The sequence below is a fragment of the Aquila chrysaetos genome, chromosome 16 (genome assembly GCF_900496995.4).
Source record: "Aquila chrysaetos chrysaetos chromosome 16, bAquChr1.4, whole genome shotgun sequence".
Classification (NCBI taxonomy): Eukaryota; Metazoa; Chordata; class Aves; order Accipitriformes; family Accipitridae; genus Aquila; species Aquila chrysaetos.
In genome coordinates, this window is record NC_044019.1 from 24799686 (window position 1) to 24824127 (window position 24442).

General features: G+C 36.3%; 1 protein-coding gene across 1 annotated transcript in view; it reads right to left on the reverse strand.

The window, feature by feature from the left end:
- Positions 1 to 16041: 16041 nt before the first annotated feature.
- Positions 16042 to 24442, reverse strand: part of SLC17A6 (solute carrier family 17 member 6) — a 34279-nt gene continuing 25878 nt past the window's right edge. The window contains exons 8-12 of the mRNA XM_030039234.2: positions 23219 to 23368; positions 20907 to 21039; positions 20096 to 20206; positions 18529 to 18656; positions 16042 to 18167 (exon numbers count right to left, since the gene is read on the reverse strand). Of these exons, the coding sequence (XP_029895094.1) occupies positions 17835 to 18167; positions 18529 to 18656; positions 20096 to 20206; positions 20907 to 21039; positions 23219 to 23368 (855 nt within the window). The 3' untranslated portion in view covers positions 16042 to 17834. The remainder of the gene's footprint in view (positions 18168 to 18528; positions 18657 to 20095; positions 20207 to 20906; positions 21040 to 23218; positions 23369 to 24442) is intronic.

Below are 24442 nucleotides of genomic sequence, written 5' to 3' on the forward strand. Positions count from 1 at the left end.
ATTTGTTACTCACTCATTGCATGTCTGCAAAGGCAAGAAGCTCAGAGTGGTTTATTGAAGTGCCCAGTAAAATTTTGTTTCTTGCAATTCACTGCTTAAAGAACAATAGAATCTTTCTAAGTGGAAAGACAAGTCAGTGCCCTTGAAGGGAGCCTCCAAAAGGAGATTGAGAAATATTTTTCCCTATCAAATTATTTAGAGCACAACATGATGGCTTAGTTTTAAATCCTGTGAGTTGCTGAACGTCTTCAGTGCCCACAGCCTGATGTTACGGAAGTCCCGTCTACAGAAATGAGAGTAAAGAATCGTTAAGTGTCATTCCCAGCAGTTCAGCCACAATTTCCAGACTCTGATGAGTCAGTGCTCTGTCGGAATCAAGAATTAAATTGTGCTGAAATTAATCAAAGTCCAATCCAATTAATCCAAGCATATCTGTATGTGTCTATTGTTTTCCTCTTCACCAAAAAAGGTAGCATAGTTCAATAGTACATTAGAACTGGAAACTAGGTTCTGTTCCTAGCTCTGCCAGTAGGCTACTGAATAAACGTGTCCTGCTCCTTTCAGTTTGCTGTACTTGGATTTTCCTACCCGTAAGAGAGCATAATGTTTTCTTTTCTCTGTGAAGATCTCTTTGAGATCACTCAGGTAACATATAAACAACCAGCAGCTTTGCTGTCATTGTCATGAAACAAAATATTAGATCAGTTGAGTTGTAGCCACATCTTTCTTCTTTGCTATCTGCTCTTCTTCCCACCATCATGGACCCAGACAAGTGAATCAGCCATTCTGCATGGTCACAGAAGTGAGATCGCTGGACCAGTATCTTTGCTGGTCTCTCAGCCTGGCACATTCCACATCCTATCTCCAAAATGCATGCCAAGTGACTGGCCATTTCACATAACAAAGCAACTTGCATAGTGGAGAAGATTCCTAAGAAACATTTTCCGAAAGCAGCATAAAGAAATAAGGACTACTTACATTTTACTTGAATATTCCTTTGAGGAAAAACATTATGATAAATGCTGCATTCACAGTGATTTGTGCTCGTATTAGTGTTTTGTATCAGCATGTCTGCAACTTGAAAGAAATTATAATAACAAAATTTAAATTGCCTGGGTTCCAGAGTTGCCACACCTGAATCTAGACCAATTGCCTCCATGTAAACTCCAAACTGGCAGAGGGCAAAGAAAGGAAAACAGAAAAATATCAGAGCTCTCCTGATTTTGAACAGAGAATTCTGACTTTAAAAATAAAATAGCTCTTGCTTCTAGTCTTTCTCCTTGTCAACATCACAGTCTGCCAGCTGCCAGATTTAAAAGCCCCACAAGGCTGCATTATTTTCCAGTACTGAGACATGGACTGACGTCACTCCTTATATAAGACCACAATTAACTGAGTTTTTTCTTGAGTTAGTTCCAGTGATTAAATTAGTTACATTGACAGTGCCTGCTGTACACAGTAACTGGCTCTACTCAAGTGTCTCTAGTACTTACCAACTAGTGTATTGCTTTTTCCAAACTTGCACTGAATTTTATTTAGAGAAAAAAGATATTACTGTTAATCTACCAATATTTATCTTCTCCACCCTCTCAAGTAGCCTTTCATATAGCTATTGAAAGTTGCCAGACACGACACTGAATTGTCAGGGGTTGTGACATTATGCGAAGTTTTTGAGCATCAAGTTACATACGCTACGTGCTAATGCTTTAAGGAAAAAAAGGAAGTTGGATGTGTCTGATGTTTTCTACAGTATCGATCATTTTCTGAGTGCTGCAGGGACCTCTTGGCAGGTTCAGAGTGATAAAAGAATGTTTCTCTGGATGTAAAAGCTTTTACTGAATATCAGTATACAATACTGCAAAAACTCATGCAACAATGTACTAGAAAAATGCTAAGTAGCACATAAGTTAGGACTTCAAATATCTGAAAAAGCAAAATTTAAAATAGCTCTAGTGCTCTTAGCAATGTTGTCCTTGTGTACACTGTGTGTGCAAAATGAGTGCAAAATGTGTCAAATGATCCTTGACAAATGTTATCGTACATATACAGAAAGATACACAAATTGAAATTTCAGAAGCATCTATAAGTCCTGTATTTCCCAAATGTCACGTGCTTAATTAAAATGTTCTTTTAAGAATAATTTTGTATATATTTACTCGGTACCAGGTTTCTTTAAAAGGGAAATGTAAAACTAAATTATATTGTGTGAGATTTTAGCAGACCTCTCCTTTTATGGTGTCAATGGTGTGTAAATCCTTAAACCGTACATAGCTGCCACTAAAAATTATATGATAGCATATCCTATAGGTTTTCATCCTAAAAGGGGCTTAGCCAGAAGAAAGAGGTGCTCGGCTTTCTTTTTCTCTTAGTAAAGGAAACGTGTTCTGCTAGGCTAGGTAAGAAATGGGCTGCTTTGCATATGTGCTACATCAGGCGATGAAACAATAGAAATCTTTCTTGATGATCTCATAGCATATCCTATTTCCCAGTCTTGATAGCTGCTCAAGCAGTTTCCACAGGTTCTCTCTATAATATTTGATGCTGCTGGGATGATAGTGCGTATCTATTCCTAGACTTTCCATGTAGTAAAATTAGTTGGCTAATTATTACTGGTAGTTGTCAGTATTTGTTCCTGAACAGCAAACACTACAGCAGAAGAATTAAGATTTGGTAACAGTGCATGCTTTGGCTAAATATGAAAATAATCTATGAACAAAAGAAAAAAAATCGGTCTAAAGAGTTTCCTCTTCACATAATCAATGCACTGCCTAATTATAATACATAATATTAATATATTTTCCCTTCAATCTGCAAAAGATTCATTATCTTTTCTAAAGATTGCTAAATGCTATTTCAGGTATATCATGTGTATAATGACTATGTAATCTATATTTTTATATATACTCTATTTTAAAGAACACCCAACCAAAACTAAAAATGTGATGTAAATATAACAGCAAAGCTATGTGGCGAAGATCTGTAAGATACATTTTGGAGACACATGTCTCAAGCTAATAACCTTTCACCTCTCCCCATTTCATCTACACTTTGGCCTCTAATCTGCCTCCACTGGGACTAGTATTCATATTCCAAACCACAGAGCAGCTGTCAGAGAGGTCCCATTATTATAATTTTACTTTTAAAAAGGCAACTTGCCATAAAACATGCCAAGTATTTTTGAATTCTCACGTGAAGAGAGTGATGAGTAGCAGACACGCGGTTTGAAGGCACTTTTTTTGTAAGGAATCCTTAGTTCTCCCTTGCTGCTCCAGTGACTAATCCCTTCCCTTCCAAATGCTGAATTTGTCAGCAAAGCATATGACTGGGGGAGGGGGAGGAAGCCACGCTTGCGCACTTATTTTTGGTGGTACAGATTAAAAATTAGGTTGCTATGGATTTGCAAGATCTTTTTATGCCAGAGTCTTGATAGTAAGATTTTGAAACAGAGAAAAGGGAGAAAGATTTGGTTTAATCAGCTTTTAGGATACAGGGGGAACGTGTGCTTGTGAGACAATACAAGTAAAACTCAACCCATTTGCCATATTTGATGTTGAATTGTGTTTAAAATTTTAGGTCAGGCAATTATTTCTCTTCATACCAATATAGTCTATCTGAAAATCTTGAAACGAATTCAGCATGCTGAAAGGAAAATCATAATAGTTGTCATGTCAAGCTCCTGTCCTTAGTGTATATGATTCTATACCTAATCAACTTGACATAGAGTGGGTAGACTGGCAGCTTCCAGGAATCAGAAATGGAGGCAGTGAGACACATGTCAGAAGTATGCGAAAGTAGGAGTAGCTAGAAGTATGCAACTGCACTTTGAGAGTTTGACCTTTGGCACATCATGTTGCCAGCTCCTTTTTGCTGTTATCTAACATAGTAGCCACACTGCTGTGTTTTGTGTACTCAAAAAATGTAGCTAGTGGCAATTTTTTCTCTTTAAAAATAGCTGGTTAGAGAAACAGATATTACTAACTGAGAGATGGGGATGCAACTCAGAAATACCAGAGGCAGATGACATAATTCATGCCTCTAGCATTTCGTTCTTTATGTAAATAAAGGACAAAATCTTCAAACTATATACTTCACCACTAGATTGGCAGCTTTGAGATAGAAAAGTGTTTTCATATTGTCAGTTACTATTTCTTTTATATTCAGTATTTTTCTCAGTGTGTGGATGCCAAAATGTTCTTTGTCAGTTGTACAGTATGTACAATTTTCCCCTTGCTCAGAACCATTCATAATTCATTGTCTGGATTTGACTAACTATATTTCTCATGAATTTACAAATAAGTGAAATTTCTTATACTCTAGTGGCTCCTTGTGGAGTTGCCTTTTTTAGACTGAACTTCTGCACATGATTCACTATTTGTTGAAGGGGTTTTTTCTACATTTGCTTTAATGTACATACAGGTTTTGATTCTTAAGTAATAGCTATAAAAATAACCCAGATATTTGAAGACAGAAGTCCTTTATGAAGTAGTTCAGCAGTTTCATTATATTCACTTTCAAACTGATAGGTTTCTTGGAATTTTGCCTGACTTCTTTTCAATGTGTGTTAATTCATAAAAAATGCACATAATGAAGTCTTCCAAAAATTAAATGGCAGATGTATTGGGGATGCTCTTACTCTTCCTGAACTGGTCTGAATCATCTGAAGACAGTAGAGCTACTCCACCAAAGTTGAATGACCGTCTCTTTGCAACCTTCTTACTTTGTTACTAGCAACATATCCCATCCACTTCTGTCCATTTCTGCAATATACATGACAAAATGAAAACATTCTGTCAGAGAGTAAGAAGAAAACCTTCCAGAAGTTGATAATTACTTACTTAGACAATTAAATCAATATGCAATACTTTAATCTTTGAAATTTTTGAAAGCATGCTTTCAAATATTTGGGGTCCAGAGTAGCATGTACAATCATTGTATTTGTCCACTGAAGTTTAGCAAAAGATGCACCACTTCGTCCTACTCAAATGCACAAATATTTATCTGCATGCACTGAAATAAATTCCATATGGGGTTCCAGTTCACGAAGAATCCCTGTGAAAAAGATTCCATTGGTGATGTAGACCATTATGGCTGCTCTTATCAACCACATAAAAGGCTTGGCATATGGGTAGATTAGGTACAACAATTTTGCTATCAAAATGGTCCTCTGGAGTAAGGAATTAAATGAAATTGAGATTATAGATTGGTACTGGTAATTGCAGTTTGCAGATTTGGGCTGATGGAGAGTGAGGCAAGGAACACAGGCGGGGGATTGGGCACTACTGTTCTCATAAGATTGCTGACTAATTCATTACACAGAAAACTGTCACTATAGATGAATACAAGTGACTTGTTGCATTAGTTGAAAAATGTGCATTTGACCGAGGCAGCAAATTACTAGCAAAAGGACATGATGTTTTATTTGAGACAGTTGAATGCCGTCCCAATGAACTGATTTCCTTTTTCCTTATTCCAAAACTTTGAGACTGAAACTAAACAAGTTATTAAACAAAACAAAGAAAACTTCTCATAGATAATAAATAACTGTATTTCTTATTTCTGGGAGAACAGTGTGAGATGATTCAGTCTGATTATGGTCAGATCATACATCTGATTGATGGCATTAGAGCATTTATAACTGTGGCTGATATGGGAGGCTATATTATAAAGTTAGGTAGTTTTATTTATCACCAATTGTTCTGAAAAATCAGGATTACAACCTCTCAAATTAGTGCCCTATAAATTAGTTATAATTTTCTTTTTTTGGATCTAGTTCTCTACCTAAGCATGCAATCAAGACCCTCTTATATTACATAGGTGCTGAGGAAACGTGGATCAATGTCTGAGGCACTAGGACACTGTAGTGATGAGTATTACTGAAGAGTAAACAAGGAAATTAATCATCCTGTCTTCAAATCAGGATTTAAATGGGGTGATAACATTGAACAAGGAGGAGAAAACAACATATTCAATAGCTGCTCATTAGTTTATGTTATTCATTTGTGTACTGAGTGACACGGAGGTCTCAGGGAAAAATACATTAGTTCATCATGCATTGTTTCAGAATATATGTGGAAAAGGAGCCGATTAGGGTTGTACACGCAAATTTTAATTCTGATGTCTCCTAACTGTTAATACTTTGCAGTCTTTAATCTTTATACACACACACACACACACATATGTATATGCATATAAATATACGCTGTAGCAACCAGAATTTTTAGCAAGTGTATGATGCACATGCTCAGTTTGATGTCTGAGCATCATCTGGAGGCAGTAGAAGGCAGAAGGAATTACAAGGAGGGTTTATTCTTCTGTCTGTGGACTTAAACCTGCTTTTAAGCCTCAAGAGAAAAACGAGAGATGATTTTCTGATTTTCTGTTCTTTAAGGTATAATAAATCTAACATTACTAAGTAGTGAGGTAATTGTGAATGTTAATGCAAAAAACACCATTGTGAATTTAATTAGCGTAAATAGAGTTTTAAAAGTAACAGATACTTAGAACTGTTATTTTATGTAGATATCTTTATGTCTTCCATTTAATATATAGATTATATCACATTTTTTGTGTCATGTCAGAGTGGAGGATCATCTAAAACATGTTGCCTTTAAAAACAATATAAAAATGAATTAGTAAGAGAGGATCCTACTGCAAGATGATGCTGTGTAAAGTCTGGTTTTGCTTACCTGGAAGTGTGGCACTGTTATAGGTTACTCAAAACGTGAGATCAAATCTTAATGGTGGCGTGACGTGAAATTTGCGCTGGCAGCACAGGCAAGCAGGCTCCTTATTTTAAACTGTCTATGGCCAAAGCTCTTCTTTGAAACTGTTGTTTCTCATGCCAAAGGGAAGAAGGGAGCAGTACTGCAGCAGCGCTGCCCACACAGCTAACAACGGCACGGTCTCAGAGGAAGCCTTCAATGGAGCTTCAGCTTTTCTGCCATACGATAGTAAATGTCATATCCCAGGCTCAGAGAGGTGACGAAGGAGAAAGGAAAAGGAGAAAGACATTGTCAGTATATAATCATATGCTAAATTACTGTTTTACTACTATAAAATGTCAGGGTTTTTTCATTTTTACTATATTTTCTTAGTAAAGCATTTTATCCGCTGCAAATCAATTAGCATATAGCTAAATTTACCCCAAGTCCTGCCTTCTGTCAAAGTTGTTGCTGACAATCTCTGTTCTTTCTACAGATATAGAATAAGCAGAATGATGTCTGCAAACCAAAATGTTCATTTGCAAATGCCTTATTAGGAATATAATGTTGATTTGTTTTCATACATTCAATTAAACACAAGAACAACAGAGGACAAATTAAATTTGTTTTTCTTTTTATTGCATACAAGATAAAGAGTGCTTCAGAGATTAGCTGTAAACCTATTCTAATTAGTGCCCAAAAGCAGATCAATAATTCATCTGTATATATCTTCCTGTACTTTGCTAGTAATCACAAATTAAATTAATGGCCACACACAACAAATGAAGTGACGGACTCCAGTGTTTTTCCTCGGGAGATCAACACCATTTCACTACAGATGACACAGAGTCTCAGTGGGTCCTACGCTGTTTATTCAGGCAACAGAAGCAAAGTCACACTTAATAGGATGTCAGGCTTCAAGCTATTCTATAAACACTTTTTGTCCATATAAACCCTAACATATGCACATCAAAAATGTTTTTAAAAGGAACTTTAGCTCCTAGTAAAAATTACATAGAGCTTTTACTTTGGAAGAGATTGAGGTTTCCCCAAAGCATTTGAATACATAACGTGTCTGTACCCTGTTATTAAGACAGTTAACTTTCAAACATCAACAATACAATTTTGCTAATGGATTTTATCGTCTTTTCTGATGTTTGGTTTTGCAGCCTGTTTTGATGGTGACCTTTAAATCTCTCCCCTTAGTCAGCTGGAGGATTCTTTTCTGTCTCACTCTTTCTCACACTTTCCTTTTTCTGTATGCTTTTCTGATAATTTTTATGAGATTATTCCAGGACAAATCACATGATTTGTGATTTCATTGCAGAAAAAGAAGTCCAAAGTTGCTTGAAATGAAAGAAACAAGAAAGCAAATAGGAATCCCACAGGGAATGATTAAGTCATGCTACCAACATATTGTTGTTAATCAACTTATATATGATCCACTATTTCATTTTTATAACATAATTGAAAGTGATAGATTCACAAGATGAAATGAATCAATAACAAAAGAGAAAATAAACATTTCCAAGCAGCACCTCCAGGTTCACTTATTAGTCAAACAGGTTTTTTCTCTGGTGACATAATGCTTCTAGGTTGTGTCATTTGTTATTTTATGGGATTGTCTTTCTTGCGTGACTTACCATTGTCACTACTGACAGAAACATAGGTGTGCGTTAAGGTGTATTACCTAACTGATGCTGGAATCAGAACATCTGGAACATCCGCCATTTGGGTGCCGTGGCAGGCGGACACGGATACCTCGCTCGGTGACCAGGAGCTGTACCTTCCCCAGTTCTACTCTGTGTCACAAAGACAACATTTCTCTTTGCTTCAACTACTCTTACCAACTCATGCTAGGTAAGCAGAAGAGATCAGGAGATTACAGAAGATCAGTTCAGTGACAGAAGGATTTGAACATTTGCCTGGAATATGAGAGGCTTATATTTGAGGTTCTGATTCACTGCAGCAGCAGCCATAGCCCATGACTACTCTGGAGCTGATTCGCTTTCATTGCAAAGTCCTGTGAAGATAAAGCTTTCATTCTGACGGAGAACTAACAAATGCCAGGAGCTCTCAATTTGAGGAAAATACAGTTAGGGCTTTCTCTCTGTTTCAGTTCTTCCATTCTGTTAAATGGGAATATAGACTGAAATCTAGTGAGAAGCAGCACTGCAGATAATCTCCTACCTGGTGGGGGCTATTCTAGAACAGAATTTCAGTGCTTGCAGTCTGGCTGTTAAATAGCACAGTGTTCAGTCACTGAATCAGTGGCAATTTTGAGAAACTTGCTTTATCTTCCTTGTATTGAAGTCAGTGTCTTCAAAACACATCACCTCCATAGGGAGCAGAACTGGGTATTTTGAGAGAGGCTAGGGCCCGATTCTCCAAAGTTTCACGGTCTGTGCATTAAAGTGTCAGTTAGGGAATAGATCTTAAATGAGTGCCAGTAGTTGAATGCTAAATAGTGCTGGTATTCCAACTCCACAGCAATTATTTCAGCTTGTATGTTTTCTGCTAAATAGTTTTTGTATCCTCTCACATCAAATTAATGCACAAGAACAAATAAACCACTGATGGCCCGAAGGATTTTATTCTAAATAAAACATGGAGTATTTACATTTATTAATATAAACAGTAAATGACAGTTGCAATAAGGCTGGCATCATATGAACAAGTTTCAAGGTTAATAAAGATATTCTAAGACAAGAAAATAAATGAACTAGAAAGTGCTTTTTAAACATATACCCTTTGTTTTTACTCATATGAAACACAGACACACACACACACACACACACACAAGAATGTCCTTTGAAATAGTTGGCCTAAAGAGATCATTCTGGTTTCTTAGATTTTCATTTCTGTCTCATTCATTACTGAATGTGTTCAGTATATAAAAATAATTATTTGACTTACAAGAAAGTTGTACTGATTTATGAAAAAGTCAAATTTCAAGCTTCTCAGCATGACCCAGGCCATATCTGAAAAAGAAAGAGAGATCTGGTTTTAACTGGGCAGGTATGATTGAGACATAAGAGAAAGAAGAAAAAAAAAAATCAAAATTATATTTCCTGAAACACATGGTTTTTAACAAATATTTAATTCAATTTTTAGTGTCTTTAATTTTCAGGTTGCTTAAAATGAGATGAAAAGTTTTTGGAGGATGTATACATATATCTTATATGAATTAGCTCTTCTTTCAGACTTTAGGCTGAGATTATTATTATATTTTTATTATTAAAGGGCATATGTCAACAGTAATTGAGATTTGCATGTTCATGCAATGGAGAATACTAACTCACAAAGCACAGCCAGTCCACTTCTTCATAGCCCCATCCTATTATATTCCAACACACTACCAGTCAAGAAATAACTGTGGACCATTGTCTTCAGGACTCCTAAAGTAGAGCTAGATGGTCAGTCTTCACCTTACAGTGCTGCCTTGTGATTTTCTGTGTAGGACTTGTACATGCAGACAAGCATCTTTTCATACATCACATTTAATTTGGTGCTTCATCTATACAGAGTAAACAGTTTGTGCTTTATTGATCCTATGGTCAGACATAACTGCACAGAAAAACCCAGCTGAGAAAAAAGTTGAGCTTTGGTTCAGCTTGTCTGTATTTGATTCAGTTTTAATTCCACAAAGCAACATTTACAGAAAAGAAAATAACATTGTAACTTTGCAGATTAAAACTGAAAGCAGCTGTTGATTGTTCTGATGTTCACCTTGAAGAAAATTATCATACCCTCCTCACAAACTTATTTAGTTCATGGCCATCTATGGCAATTATCCAGTGTTGACACATTTAATTGATTATAGAAGACAAACTCTAATTAAATGGCAATCTTCCAATTTTAACAATGCTATCTTTTATTTTTTAAATGCTTTCTTATTTAGTTCATATTGTGCTTCCAAGCATCATTTTTGCTTTTTTTTTTTTTCACATCTGTTTTTAGCGTAATAGTGACCTTCCTCTTTGATTTGCTGGCCTTCCCAGATGCTACAGAAAGGTGGAGAGAAGTAATAAGTGAGTAGGGCTATCACACATGTATCTCGATTCTTCTAGATATGACTCCTTGTATCACACAGAAATATTTTTCAAAATATGAGGAATTTTTTCCTCTCTCTGGACCCTTGGACATCTAGCCACCCACTCACATCTTCTGAACACTGATTTAAACCAGACGCTATTTGTGTGGACCTTGACACATTTTTACAGTGCATGTGCGATTCATCTGCATGGCATGGAAATAGTAATTCCAACATTTCCTGGTATCATTTTTACTGTGCATGTCCTACTTAATCAATTCAGATTTTTCAGCAAGTGTGATGCACAGGAATCTTGAAAACCCTGGCAGGAGGAGTGCAAGCATTTGAATAAGTGAAAGAAATTCCATTTTTCAAGGAAAGCTCTTTTTCATATTTCTTTTTCAAGAGAGAACAGAGATGCTCTGAAAAAGTACATTCTGAATTCAAGGAAATCCCTTAACTTGGGGAATATTATTAGGTTATTCATACCTCTAGAAATATTATGAACCTTAATTATAACAACTTAGGTAAGTACCACATACTAAGTTCCTGCTATGGGGAAAATAAATAATAGATTATTCTACATTTGTGACCTGCAAAATGTAATGGTGGAAGTGTCAAGATAAGCAATACAACACCAAGTGTTTCCTGCCAATATCCCCATCCAGTTTTACGGACCTTTTTAGGTTGCCATTCTGAAGTTCCCTGAAGCTATCAGACTGCAAGATCTTCTCAGAGAGAACAAAACCAACCAAACTTCTTATGTAAGATTTAAAATTTTTGTTACTTGTTGCTGATGCCCATGTTTATTGTAGGTTGTAATGGTTTTTAGAGGAGACTTATATAAGCGCTATTTGAACTTGCTGAGGATACATTAGGATTTTGATGAGGTCAAAAAAGAACTAAAATCTTTCTGCGTACACTAAGATTTCTCTCCTATTACTGCTCCAAATATCTGTATATTATGTACATATATATGCATATTGTATGTGCATGTTTGTGTATGTATATGCAAACCCAGAAGAATACTCGAACATGGTTCATGTTAAATTTTAAGTGAAATTTTACAATTGGATTAATTTTAATAATCATCTTTTTTGTGGACGGCTGCTATCTTTCTCATATAAGATATGTTTACCATTTGAAATAAAATTCTTCCTGTTGCTGATTAAGTTAACCAGTTTATTTTGTTAGGTTGCTAATGACATGTAATGTCTGTATTTTCTGAAAGAAAAGCAGTAGAGGAAGTAAATTTGCACATGTATAAGTTATATATTGAGTGTTCAAGGTGTCGCAGTCAGAGTAGACGTGAATGAATTCATACTACTTAGTATGAATTGGGATCTTGCTAAACCAAATATAGCTGTACTGTTTGTCCATGTCAAATGTTTATCTCATTCACTATTCTTTGTGCACAGAACCTGCCATTTGATCCTCAGGGTACAAGCAACACCTCGTCGTCAACTCCTTGTCAGTTGTACAAGGTTGCGTTACTCTTTATAATGCCTTGATCGCCAGTTTTGCAAACCATCAGTTTTAACTGCTGACCCTGGTTAGTGCAAAGATCAAGAACATCATTCGCTTGCATACTTTTGTGAGCCGACAGTATGCCATCGTGCAACAATGCCCAGCCAGAAGTAGTGTAAAGATTAATTTCAGGATTGTGAATTGACCACACGTGACATTTAATAAGTCTCTTTGGACTTTCACCAGCGCGACATGGGAAGTGTCCAACAAGGAGCAGGAGGAGCGATAAGGGCAGCTCCCTAGGGAAATAAGCCACGAGCCGAGGGTGACCCAACTGCTGGCTGTGCAGTTATTGACCAGGGCACAGTCCTCCAGGGTCTGAGCAGCGTGGGCAGAGCAGGGTACTAGCTCCACCGACAGTCCCAGAGACAGCAAGGAATGAATCAGGGCCAGGGTCCATCCAGAGAGCCCTCTCAGGAGCAACAGGAGGTGGGCCAGAGGCAGGACTGGAGACAAGGACACAACACAGATCCAACTTCTATTCAGGAGACAGGACAGAGAGAGGGAAGCGGAGACCTGAGCTGAAATGGGCTCCTGGGGGGTCCCAGGGCAGGATGCTCAGGGCAGTTAAGGCCTCATTGCCCTGACAGAGAAATGTGTTAGAAACTATGTTAGGATAAGGTAAGGTGCAGCCAGAACATGGTAATCAGCTTCTGAGCCAACCTTTGGTCATACCTTAGACTCAAGATAGGGTGGACTTCATATTCAGTTTCAGGATATTTAGGACTTCATATTCAGTTTTTTTCTTCTCACTACTGCCATGAGCAAAAGTTAGGAAATTTGGCAGCTCTTCTATAAGCTTTTCCTTTAATTTCCTACACTTTATTTCCTGTAATTTCTAATTTATCCTTATATTTTATGTTTGACATTACATCTGCCTTTCATACTTATTCTCTACTTACTTTCTTATAGATAAGAGCCTCCCAGATGTTGGACTGTCGCTCAAAATGTTATTTTGGCTTGTTTTCTAATGCCTCGCCCATGGCATTTGAGAGAAAGTGACTTCACCTAAAGCAAAAATTGCAAGGATTATATGTTTCTAATGTTAAAAGCCTTACCAAGGAGGCATTTGCCAACAATCATTTTGTAACATTAATTCTCAAACATGGAAGATACTGTCTAAGCACTTGACCTCAGTATAACTAAACACACAGGCTTCAGTAGTTGTACGTATGTATATATATAGTACATTTCATTCTTTGCCATGCTTTCCATTACAACAGAGTGAACAAGTGTTAAGCAAAGCTAGAATAGCATCATCAGACAAATTAGCTGGGTCAGAGAGGATATACATAGATATCTAATTAAAAGATCTGACTGTAGTTCTAGATCCTTTGATTATTTACTCTTAAATCTCCCAGTGCAATGAAAATTATTCAAGCAAAACCCACAGACAAATTAAAAATAAGTACAAAAGCAGCTGCTGTTAAGTAGCTAATCTAGACTTAGACTAGCCTTCAAACTCCTTCACCGCTTATCCTGAAAGGAACAAAACATTTCATCTTTCAGAGGCAGCAACTAAGACTGTGATGTTATCTTTCTAACAGTATGGCTTTGAACTGTGACATTTATTCTGACTTCCACATTCATTCCTATTCCTAGCTTCATGCTGAAAGAGGACTTCATTCATATTTGCAGATATTCTTTTGTCGCTGTTATTCAACCTTTACCTTGAGGCTTTCTTTTCCCCCATAGAGAAGTGTTTTTATGAAATTTGGTCCATTGAATTTCATGATCACTTCTGAAAGCAAAGAGCACTTTATGATAGCTTTATCTCTGCAACAAAGAGTATGTGTTAACAGAAGGGATTTGACCAATGCAGATTCAAATATTTTAAAAATTGTCACTGATGATTGAGTGATACTATCTATATGAAATCATTTGAGGACATAAAGGCGAACGTTTGAGGTGATATTCTAGCCCATCTAAACTTAAAGCTTTTCTAACAATTTTAATGGAGCCTGGATTCTGCCCCTTCCTTTTACTTATTGTTCTACACTGAAAAATAACTAACTGATAAATAAAAATGTGAGTAATAATTCCTTTCCTTTTTCTCAACATAGTAAGTGAGCAGAGAGTACCAGATAGGGGAACAGAACGGAAACAGGTGACAGGACAAAATGATCAAGTGACTGTGAGCACAGTCTGATTGATAAATGGGGATGATTGGAGCTGCTAAGGTTTCAAAAGAGGAACACTGCACCACAGGAGTGCAACGTGTCTGCAGAGCTAGTCTTTGAATCTGAGTGTAAAAGAGAAATCTCTGGGCACAGAGGGCACAGTTCAGAAGAGGCTGAAGAGGTATGTTTTAGCAATGCTACTTTATAAAAATGAAGTGGCAAGGGAGAAACGTAAACGTATTTACTGAGAAGAAATAAAGGAGTTTAGATGAAGGGTCATGTCCCCTCAACTCTACTTTTCTGTAAAACAGATCCAGCTGCTGCTGCTTGTCTTCACTTAATCATCCTTTGCAAGAACCCAATTATTTTGTCCATGTCCCCTTCTTCTTTCTCAGCCATATTCCTGATGATTGGTTCCTGTATTTCTCTGTGAATAGGGGTCTGTGAAGAAGTAAAAATCTTAAAACCTGCTGCGCTCCTCTTCCTTCCCAGAAGGACAGATTCTTCTGCACTGCCATTTAAAGAGGAAGTAAAGGAGTCAAAACAGAAGCAGAGAGCTGGAAAGAGAATGTGGAGGATCTTTTAGTGTTGTAACATTTAAAGGCAATTTTTGAGTTCCCACCAAGTAGTGCATGGCTGAACATTGCAGTGTCTAGTGCCTGAATTAAAGTATCATCTCCTTTGTTCTAAGTAATTAAAAGGTGTCAAGCTAATAAGAAAAGAAAAAATTACCTGTACTTAAGATAGGAAATTATTGAAACAATTCCAAAAAATAGAGAACCTGTAAGATTAGACTGAAAACTAAGAAGAATTTATTTTAATTTTGTTAATTAGTTTTCATTTTCTGAGCTGTCCACTTACCATGAGAAATGCAACAGCACTTTTACAGCCCCTATTTATCCCACTTTTGAATCTTTCAGGAAGTTTCCATGGCAACATCACACGAGTCCATCAAAACAATTAGCAGTAACTTTGTGTGTTACCTGACTCAGCATCTCATGACAACTAGCCTATTGGTGAGAAACGCTGAGCACATTACTGTTCTGTCTAGTGTTTTGCAGCCTTCTGTTCAGTTTGATGTTTCTACATTCTTCTACTTGGTGCAAGAAAATTACTGAAAAGTAAAAATTTTATTAGAAAAAGACTTACTTTTAATAGAGGATTTCTTGAATTTACTGATTCCTGTAGGGCCTAGCTAAAGATGAATGGAAAGTAACATTATGTTTCGGCTAAGGAGTCTTGTTCCAGGAGCAAGAAAGGGAGCAAATTCCAAGAACAGCAGTCTGTGATGCTTTTTATTTTCTTTAGAGGATGCTGATCCACGCCAGCTCTTTAGCTAACACAGATTAGCTTGTCTTTCCCAGTTTCGCTTCATTGGGTGGCACACTGATCCTCCTGTTCCTTTCTTTTCCACACCTACTCCAACCATCCTTATGAGAGGAGGAACAACAATCTAGAGTTAGGTGCCTCTCCCACCACACACCTCTGCATGGTCAGAGGCGAGAGTAGACAATGCAGGACGCTGGGTATTCAGCATAGCTCCCGGATAGGACATAAGGTATTATCTCCATATCGATAGCAGGATTTGTTCTGCAGTGACTATAATTTTAGTCCTCTATATTAAAGCGCATCTAAAAAAAATGACAAGAAACTGCAATGGTCCTTTTTTATATAAAAGGATAAATAGAGCATTTTATTAACACTTTTTGCAGCAACAAAAGTGACACAGTCCACATCTTTTTCATTAAACACAGCAAAAGCTATGGTCACATTTTACATCACTTTGAGGCACAAAGCAAAATACTTTTTTCTTAAGGTCAAGGTATGATTTGCATTAAAAAAAAGGAGAAGAAACAATCCTCAAGTTGTATATTGCGGTAGCAGGGTTTCCAATCACTAGCACGATACAATGAACAGACCAAGAATCCAGAATGGATTATTACATACAATAATAATCATTTGATTGAATTAAGAAATGGATCATTGTTGTCATTTTAGAGTATTAAGAAGTGGTCTGGTGTTGCTAAATTCAGTTGGTTCAGTTTGGTTTAATCCCAACAACCCCAAATATATACAACAAGCTAAATGAAGGTTAATATATAGTCTAGAAGATTATGCACTTCATAATGCATTGCACTTATTGCTTGGTACACTAATGTTGCAGTCACTGTTGAGTTATGCTAAAAAGTCAAGCGTGATGCTTGTTGGCTTCTTTCAACCCAACACTAGTTATTTACCACTTTGGTTTATTGTGAGTTCATATGTTACTCATATTCAGTGTCCATTATTATTATTAGGTTTAACCGAAAGACAAATACATTTTTTATTTCAGGGATTTCTAAAATAGCAACATTTTCTATAATTACAGTATCTTCAATAAACTTATATCTATGTATACAACTGTGGCACGATGTGTAAAAATATGAAAGCTATTAAGGGAAGAATAAGGGTTAAATTATTCTCTGTTTCTTCTATTGGCTTCAAAATATTCTGCAAAACAAATACATCCTTTTTCATAGGGCTACTTGCTCATAGTAAATTTCTCTTTGGAATTTTGTAAAAGACTATATCTTCTTCTAGGTTATATTGGTTTTTTCTCTCTAAAGACACCAGTACAAAGTTGGAATATACTGCAAAGAACAGAATAACAAAGCTTGGTTTTGGATAAAGGGATTTGACAGTCTGCATGAAAAGTCAGACAGCATTGTATATTGTTTTTATATTAGTTGATAAATGCAGGGAAGAACATGACAATGCCTATAATTTCATAAGATTCTGTAAAGAATAGAAATAAGAATTTGTGCCCAAATATTCAGTATAAAACTCCTAAATAATTCCTTTATTCATCACAGAGTAGCCTGCAGCATGTAATCACGATAAACATACAATATGCCCTATTTGTTCTTTAGGCTTGATACAATTGCCATTAAAGGAACTGGATCAATCCTCTGTAAATGCCTAGGACTCAACCTTTCTCCTTTAAGAAAGGTCTTGTCTTAGACTAAACACACAATTCCTACATTGCACTGAGTAAACGTGTGTATTTAACACAATCTCTTTCAATACAGTGTAACAAATATATAAGTGCATTTTTAATGATCAAGTAATTTTGGCTTTCTAAAAAGAGCATTAGATGTGCCAACTTGGTTGCTTAGTTGTGCTTTAATCCTTAGTTATGAGTTTTAGCTCTTGTATACCTTAAGTATCTAATTGCCTCTATAGTTTTGACCAGTAAACCCTTAAAACTCTAATGTTTATAGAACAAATATAACCTAATGAAAGTGATGACATGTCACAACTCATACAGATTGCACTTTGATGTATTTTTTTTACAGTAAGACCTTCCTGTTTGATATGTGTTTACATGTTTATACCACATTTTATTTCTGTGTGCAAACAATCACAATGAATTTAATCACAAACACTACAAAATATACCCAATATTTAGGTTTGTTATGAATAATCTCCTTCCTTGTAGTTGTATGAGTCTTGTACTTCCTCTTGTACAAATTCCTCTTTTTTCTCCCAACCATTAGGCCAACCACCGTTGACCTGGGTTGTAGCACCATAAGACTTGGTGGTACCATAATTTACATAATTCTGAGTAATGTCCCCTGTCTCTTCAGCAAGTTCATCTTCATGAATAAAGCCACATTTCTCTTCACTTGTCTGTTCAGGGTCTGCCCAGGGTTGTTTCTCTCCTGAAGCAAATATGCCGTAGAAGATAACACCTCCATAATGAACTAAAGCAGCAATGAGGAAGACATACTGCCACTCTTCACGTGTCTGTAAAGAAGAAATTTGCTAAATCAGACTAGTGCATAGACTTATCTGACTCTTCTGAGCTGAAAGATTTAAATTAGGGATTGAGGCTGTGGTAGGCAGCACACCTAAAACATTTAAGTGTCCAGTTTCCAGTTATTTATATCCATCTTTCTTTGAAAAATCACTATCCATTAGCCTACAAAAGCATTGACCTGGTGAGCATATACCGAAGCACGCTTCAAATTTGCAAGTTCCTAGATGCTATCCCCTGGGGGTCCCAGACTCTAATATGGATATCATGGCAAGTTGTACTATGGAAAGGTCTTTTTCTTGAAACCAATAGTATTAAACTGGAAGATCTGAAAACTGTATTGCCATTTACCTTGTTCTTTGTCATTGCTCCGACAATTATAGGGCAAACCATTCCAGACAAGGTCCCGACTCCATTAGAAATCCCCATTAAGATGCTGGCATACCTCGGGGCAATGTCTAAATGGTTGACATTGAATCCTGGAATACAAAGGTCAACAAACATCCATACGAAAAGCAGAGCATTACTTCAGTTCTGAAAAGTAATGCTATCACTTGACAATTTTACTATGACATATTTGGGCTGTTTAATTGCATTTCTTTTTCTCTAAAAGGCTTATAATGGTTAAATATTCCTAGAGAGACTCTGGGTTTTCATTTTCTTTAAAAAATATATTATAAAAGGATACCAAATGCATTTTCTTCCCAAAATTGCAGTTTTTTAAAAAATCCCAGCAGTGGCTGTGTGGAGTAGAGAACCCAGAATATACTTAGGCAGGGAGAAAGTTCATATTTTGCAGTGTCATTCATGACCGTTTCATGCTGTAAATAACATGTCATTTCTTCTTCCAGCTTGCACCACTTTCCTATTGCCCACATTTTTTCTTTCTGTTACACAGACCAGCAGAAGGCAGTTCCCTTCTGTTCTTGAGTGGTAAAATGAAGGGAGTAAAAAGACAGTATGTATAAATGATTTATTAATTATTTTTATAAATACTTGTTTGTTCTCTTGCATTTCCAGCAGCTTAATTCTGTTGAAATTTATGCAGTAACTATTTAAATAATCTTAGAAAAAAAACATGCTTCTCTGAAGTGACAGAACTCATTGTCCCCAAAATAAGCATGTAAGTAAGTGAAAACAGAAACCGAATCTTTGGATACAGAAATGCAATAAAAGGGGAAAGGCAGGCAGTAGGATATGGATAACTGTTAAAGAAAGTGCAGTACACTTTTCAAGCTGTACAAAACAGGCATGATACCTTGCAGAATACATGGGATTGAGGACAGATTTGATTATGGATAGTTTAGATATTTGGCACAAAAGAAAAGAGAGCCTGTTTTAGACATAAGGAACCAGCATGGGAGAGGATACTTAGATCACAGTGGGAAAACAAGGGAAGGCCAGCTGACTTGTGTTTGGGAAAGACAGAGGCAAAGGGGTAATATATCAGCAGGAAAGGGGAAGAGCTGAATTTTAAATCAGAAAAAAATTGCTAGTAATTAGGCCCCAAAGTAATAAAATAATGCAACACCAACAAAGCATTAACTAATATACAGTGGAGAAAAATAGTAAAGGGCCTATATTTAAACAAAGACTTGTACATTTAGGTATCATTGTATAATACCAGTCCATTTGTGTCATACATTTGATTTCAAGAAAAATCTACGGCGTACATTAGCACCTCACTGCGAAGAAAGTCTAATCTGCTGCAATGAATATGGAAAGATTGAAGTATTTGAACAAAAATAATCTAATATAAAAGATGTGGTACTGATTGTACTTTCCTTTGTAATGATCTTAAATAATGTCATTTGGAGTTCTGAGGTTTGCTTAAATCACTATCAATGAATAAAAACCAAATGAGGTGTTCTATCTCTTAAGAGAAAATAATCTACTAATAATGGTAATATAATCTTACCAGATATGGCGAATCCACTAAAGCCTACAGCAAGCACTAAGAATGAAATAGCCACTCCTTTACTGTGAGAATATCCCACCACGAGAAGAAGAGTTGCTTCCATACCAAAACCTGGGGAAATCATAAACAAAACCAGGCATCAGATTTAATTTCCTCTCAAATATTACACACCTTAGGATATGGCGATATTTCATAGGAAGACAGAGGCAAAACATTACCTCAGACTGGAATATAATCAGGTATTTCTTTCATCCCTAAAACCCACATGTTCTTGCTGCCTCAAATAATCCTTATTTTATTCTTTGTATGCTAGTTTACTGTTACTCCCTGTCAGTTTTAAGATGAAAAGAAGTACCTGTGATTTGGTTGGGTCATTCCAGTCAACCCTAATGGGAATATACACTTAACTCGCTTATGAATTTTGCAGCCCTTATCACAGCCAGGATTCAGCTCAGAAGTCAGATATGTAATCTCAGGTAGTTGTTTGGGCTCTCTTAGTGCAGAGGGTGTTTAGATGAGGAGTTAAGATTCAGTAAGTAGCTAAGGATAGGCAAATTACCCCCCCAAAGCTCATCTGTTTCTTTAACAGTCAAAATGCTTTTTCAAATACCAAACATCTATGTTGAAACTGGGAACAGGAACAACTGTGTTTACTTTTATTTAGTAACCACATCTGTAATACACAAAAAATGTACAACGTATTGCTTCATAAGTACGTAAAACCGTGCAGTTTGTTTGTTTACTGTATACAGTGTACTATATGGACATTGAATCTGTACAAGAAGCTTTTTAATAGAAAAGGAGGACTTACCTCCACAGTTCATTATCTTTCTCACAGTAGTGGTGGAAAGAATCTGCCTGCTTCTTAAAAAGTCTGCAATTTGTCCCCCAATAGGAACAATAATTGTCATCACTAAATGTGGCACAGCAGACAAGATACCCACCTAAAATAAACATTAGAATTAGCAGAGTATAAACAGTAAGAAAATATTGATTCTTCATTTTCTGAAGCATTCAGCAACTAATTAATTGTTTCTCTTCAATTTCAGGCTATGTGCTAAAACTAAAAATCTTAGCTTGGTTTATTAAATGAAAAAAACTGGTTATCTTAAGTTGTCATCGTGTTTTATGAAGGACAGCCAGAGTGTTTAAGAACCTCTGATGTCATGACACTTTTTGTTTATAGATTGTTTTCATAGTTTATATTTAAGCTAATGACTTTCCCCCCCCCGATTTATAGCTCCTCTGCCCTTTCTTTTCAGAAAATTTGTGATCAAATGTATTGAACTGAATTGCTACATTTCTGTTGGTGATGTCTTTGGTGTAGCATTGCCCAGTAAACCTAACACGTCCAGACAGATTCCCTGTGGATCATCCTCACGTGCACAATGGCCATTGCCTTTGATTTCTGACCATCCCTCAATTTCACGTGGGCAAAAGTACGTCTGAGAAACTCTGTACGTAGTGAAAGATAACATGCTAAATATCCACTGACAATATTCAAAATGCTTTACATACTAGCATAGTAAGACATAGTAATTTTGTGATGACTGTTCCAAGATATAATAATGTATTTGAAGACCTTTCCTTCAAAGCAGGATAGGGCGTCTGTGAGCGTGGCGCTGCCGCCTGCAATCTCCTGTCAACATAACTGCCTTGCAAATTGTTTGATTTAGTACACGCAGCATTTTGTTCTAATAGGGAGTGCTGATTATTGTGTATGTGAAAAAGTGCTTAAGCAGAGGGGTTATTTGCATAATTCCTGTCTGAACAGTGTATCAGCTGGCCTGATGTCTGACTTTTGAGTTACATCAGTGTGCAGAGCAGACAGACTCCATGAGAACAAAAAGAAAACAGGTTTTCTCTACTCTTCAATTAAAGTTGTGAAATTGTATATTTCACTACAGTTTATATATGTGGCAACTATGTTGTGACAGCTAGCTTCATGTTAATAAAAGTTTCTCCCAATAAGCCAGATATTAACTATGAGGTAATTATGGTATTGCAGTTACTGCTTTGTGGTGTTCCTGACTAAATGATAAATATTCATTTATAAGCATCCATATCCACAGCAGATAAAAACTGATTTTGCTGTCATTGATTACAAAGCTCTGCATTTCTTTGAATACACTCTGAGAAAAATCTTCTAGAACAAAATGATCAGATTAATTCTATAGGATGTGACCATTCTTACTGCATGCATAACAGATGATGTTTCAAGCATAGCAAAGCTTCTTAAAATAACTCCAGCTAAAGATGGAAGCCCACCCTTAAATGCAGGATGGCATTACATGATTTTGACAGTACTCCATAATAGGGCAACACTTTGGAAGCTACTCATCTAATTGTCACTTACACCACAATTTAGGGTGACAATACCTCATGGAACACGATCAAAAGAATACAGGTCTCTCAAAAGCACAAGCCCCCTAACTTTCACAAGAAGGAAATCTGTATTAGTAGGAAGCTTACTATACACTCTGAAGGCTTGTGTGCATGAATCTATATTTACTTTACAGGTCTGATCCAAAATCCATATGAATTACATGGAACCTTCCCTTAGGGAATCATCCCTATGTCTCATATTTTGCCACCATCTCTTTCACTTCCTAAGTGAAAGAGGGGGAGCAGTTCTCACCACATTAAAGGGCGATATAGGAAGGTGATAAATTGTACTATCCTTTCTAAAACTAGGTGGTCCTGCTTTGTAATATGCACCTGGAAAAATGGAACCACTTGTCAATGCTTTCTTTACAGCTTTGGTGGGATCCTGCATCCCCTGGGCTGTCAGGGACAGAAGTGTAATGGGTGTCTCAATATCTTTCTAATACCATGCATGATCTGGTTTCAAGCACTTAACTGAAGGTCTTTTTGCAATATGGCCCCAGGTAGATCATCGCTAAATCTCATCCTGCCTTCACCTTCCCCTATCCAACCCTTTGTCATTGTTATTACTTCACTTATATGTGCTGGTCAAGGAAACAGTAACTGGGAGGGATAAGATTTAAGACTTCTAATCCCATGATAAAGATGCAGAAAACTTTTCTCCTCCTAATAAATACCACAAATGTAGCTGTGATATTTACTTAGCTAAGATAAAAGCTTTACATTATTTTTACATACCTTGCTTATTTCAAATCCAAACACTTCCTCAAAGTAAGCAGGCTGACTAATAAGCAGCAAGTAAAAAGTCCAGCTTCTACAGAAGTTTGCAACAATTATTGCATAGACTGGCATAGATGTAAAAAATTTTCTCCATGGAGTTTTGTATTTCTGAAACATAGAAAGGGGGATCCAGTCACCATTTTGATCATTATCAACTACTTATCTTCCCCTTTCCTATCTGTTATTTTTACCTGTACTCCAACAAGCTCATATATACACAGCTTTATTTATCTGAATTCCAATGACTTCAATTATCATAAAATACATGCATCCACGTTTGGGTGATCAAGATTTAATTTAAAAACATATGCAAATAAAAATTACTACAAAATGCACAAGTGGAGAAACTCGGTGATACTTAGCTGTATCAAAACACTCGTGTACAAGTGCCATTATCTCAATCATGTAAACATGAACATACTAAGTCCAAAATAATAATTTTACTTTAAAGGACAATGCTCTTCTATCTAAGGCAACAGTCAGATTTACTCTCTAAGTACACAATTTCATCCAGATTTATTTTAAGAATTTTAGCATTTAAATCTTAATCCCAGCATTCTGAATAATTTTTTTATCAAACCTCAGCTCAAACTGCTTGGTCAGTACATTTTGTTTGTTTGTTTTATTGTATTTTTAAAATTAATTTCATAATAATAATAATAAAAAAAGACAGATGGACAGAACTACAGTCCTGCTGAGTCCCAGCACCTCCCCATGAGCCCAGGGTTCTGCCCATCTGTGTTGATCCAAATACAGCATCCAGACCCAGATGAGTGTTTGAAAATTGCTTCAGCAAGGTTTCAGGCTGGATTTGGTCTACTGTTGAATTGAATACTGGCTTTTCTTCAAAGAAAAAAGGCTTCTAGATGGATCTATGCAGTACCTTGTATACCTAATAAATTACACTTAAGTAAGAGCTAAAGATTAAGAGTGACTTAATTAATGAGAAGCCAGCCAGAAAAGCTAACTTGGTACTATGGGAAGAATTTCAGCCTAAATATTTTAGAAGCAACTGAACTATTGATACAAACTAATCGCTTCAAAAAAATGTTTAATTAAAAAGCAACAATAAAAAATAGACAGAAATTATCCAACCCAAGTAAGAATTATATGGACATCCTTCAAAGTATCTCATTTCATGTCAGATTTTCAAAAGCACTTGTAGGTATAAGAAACCATGAA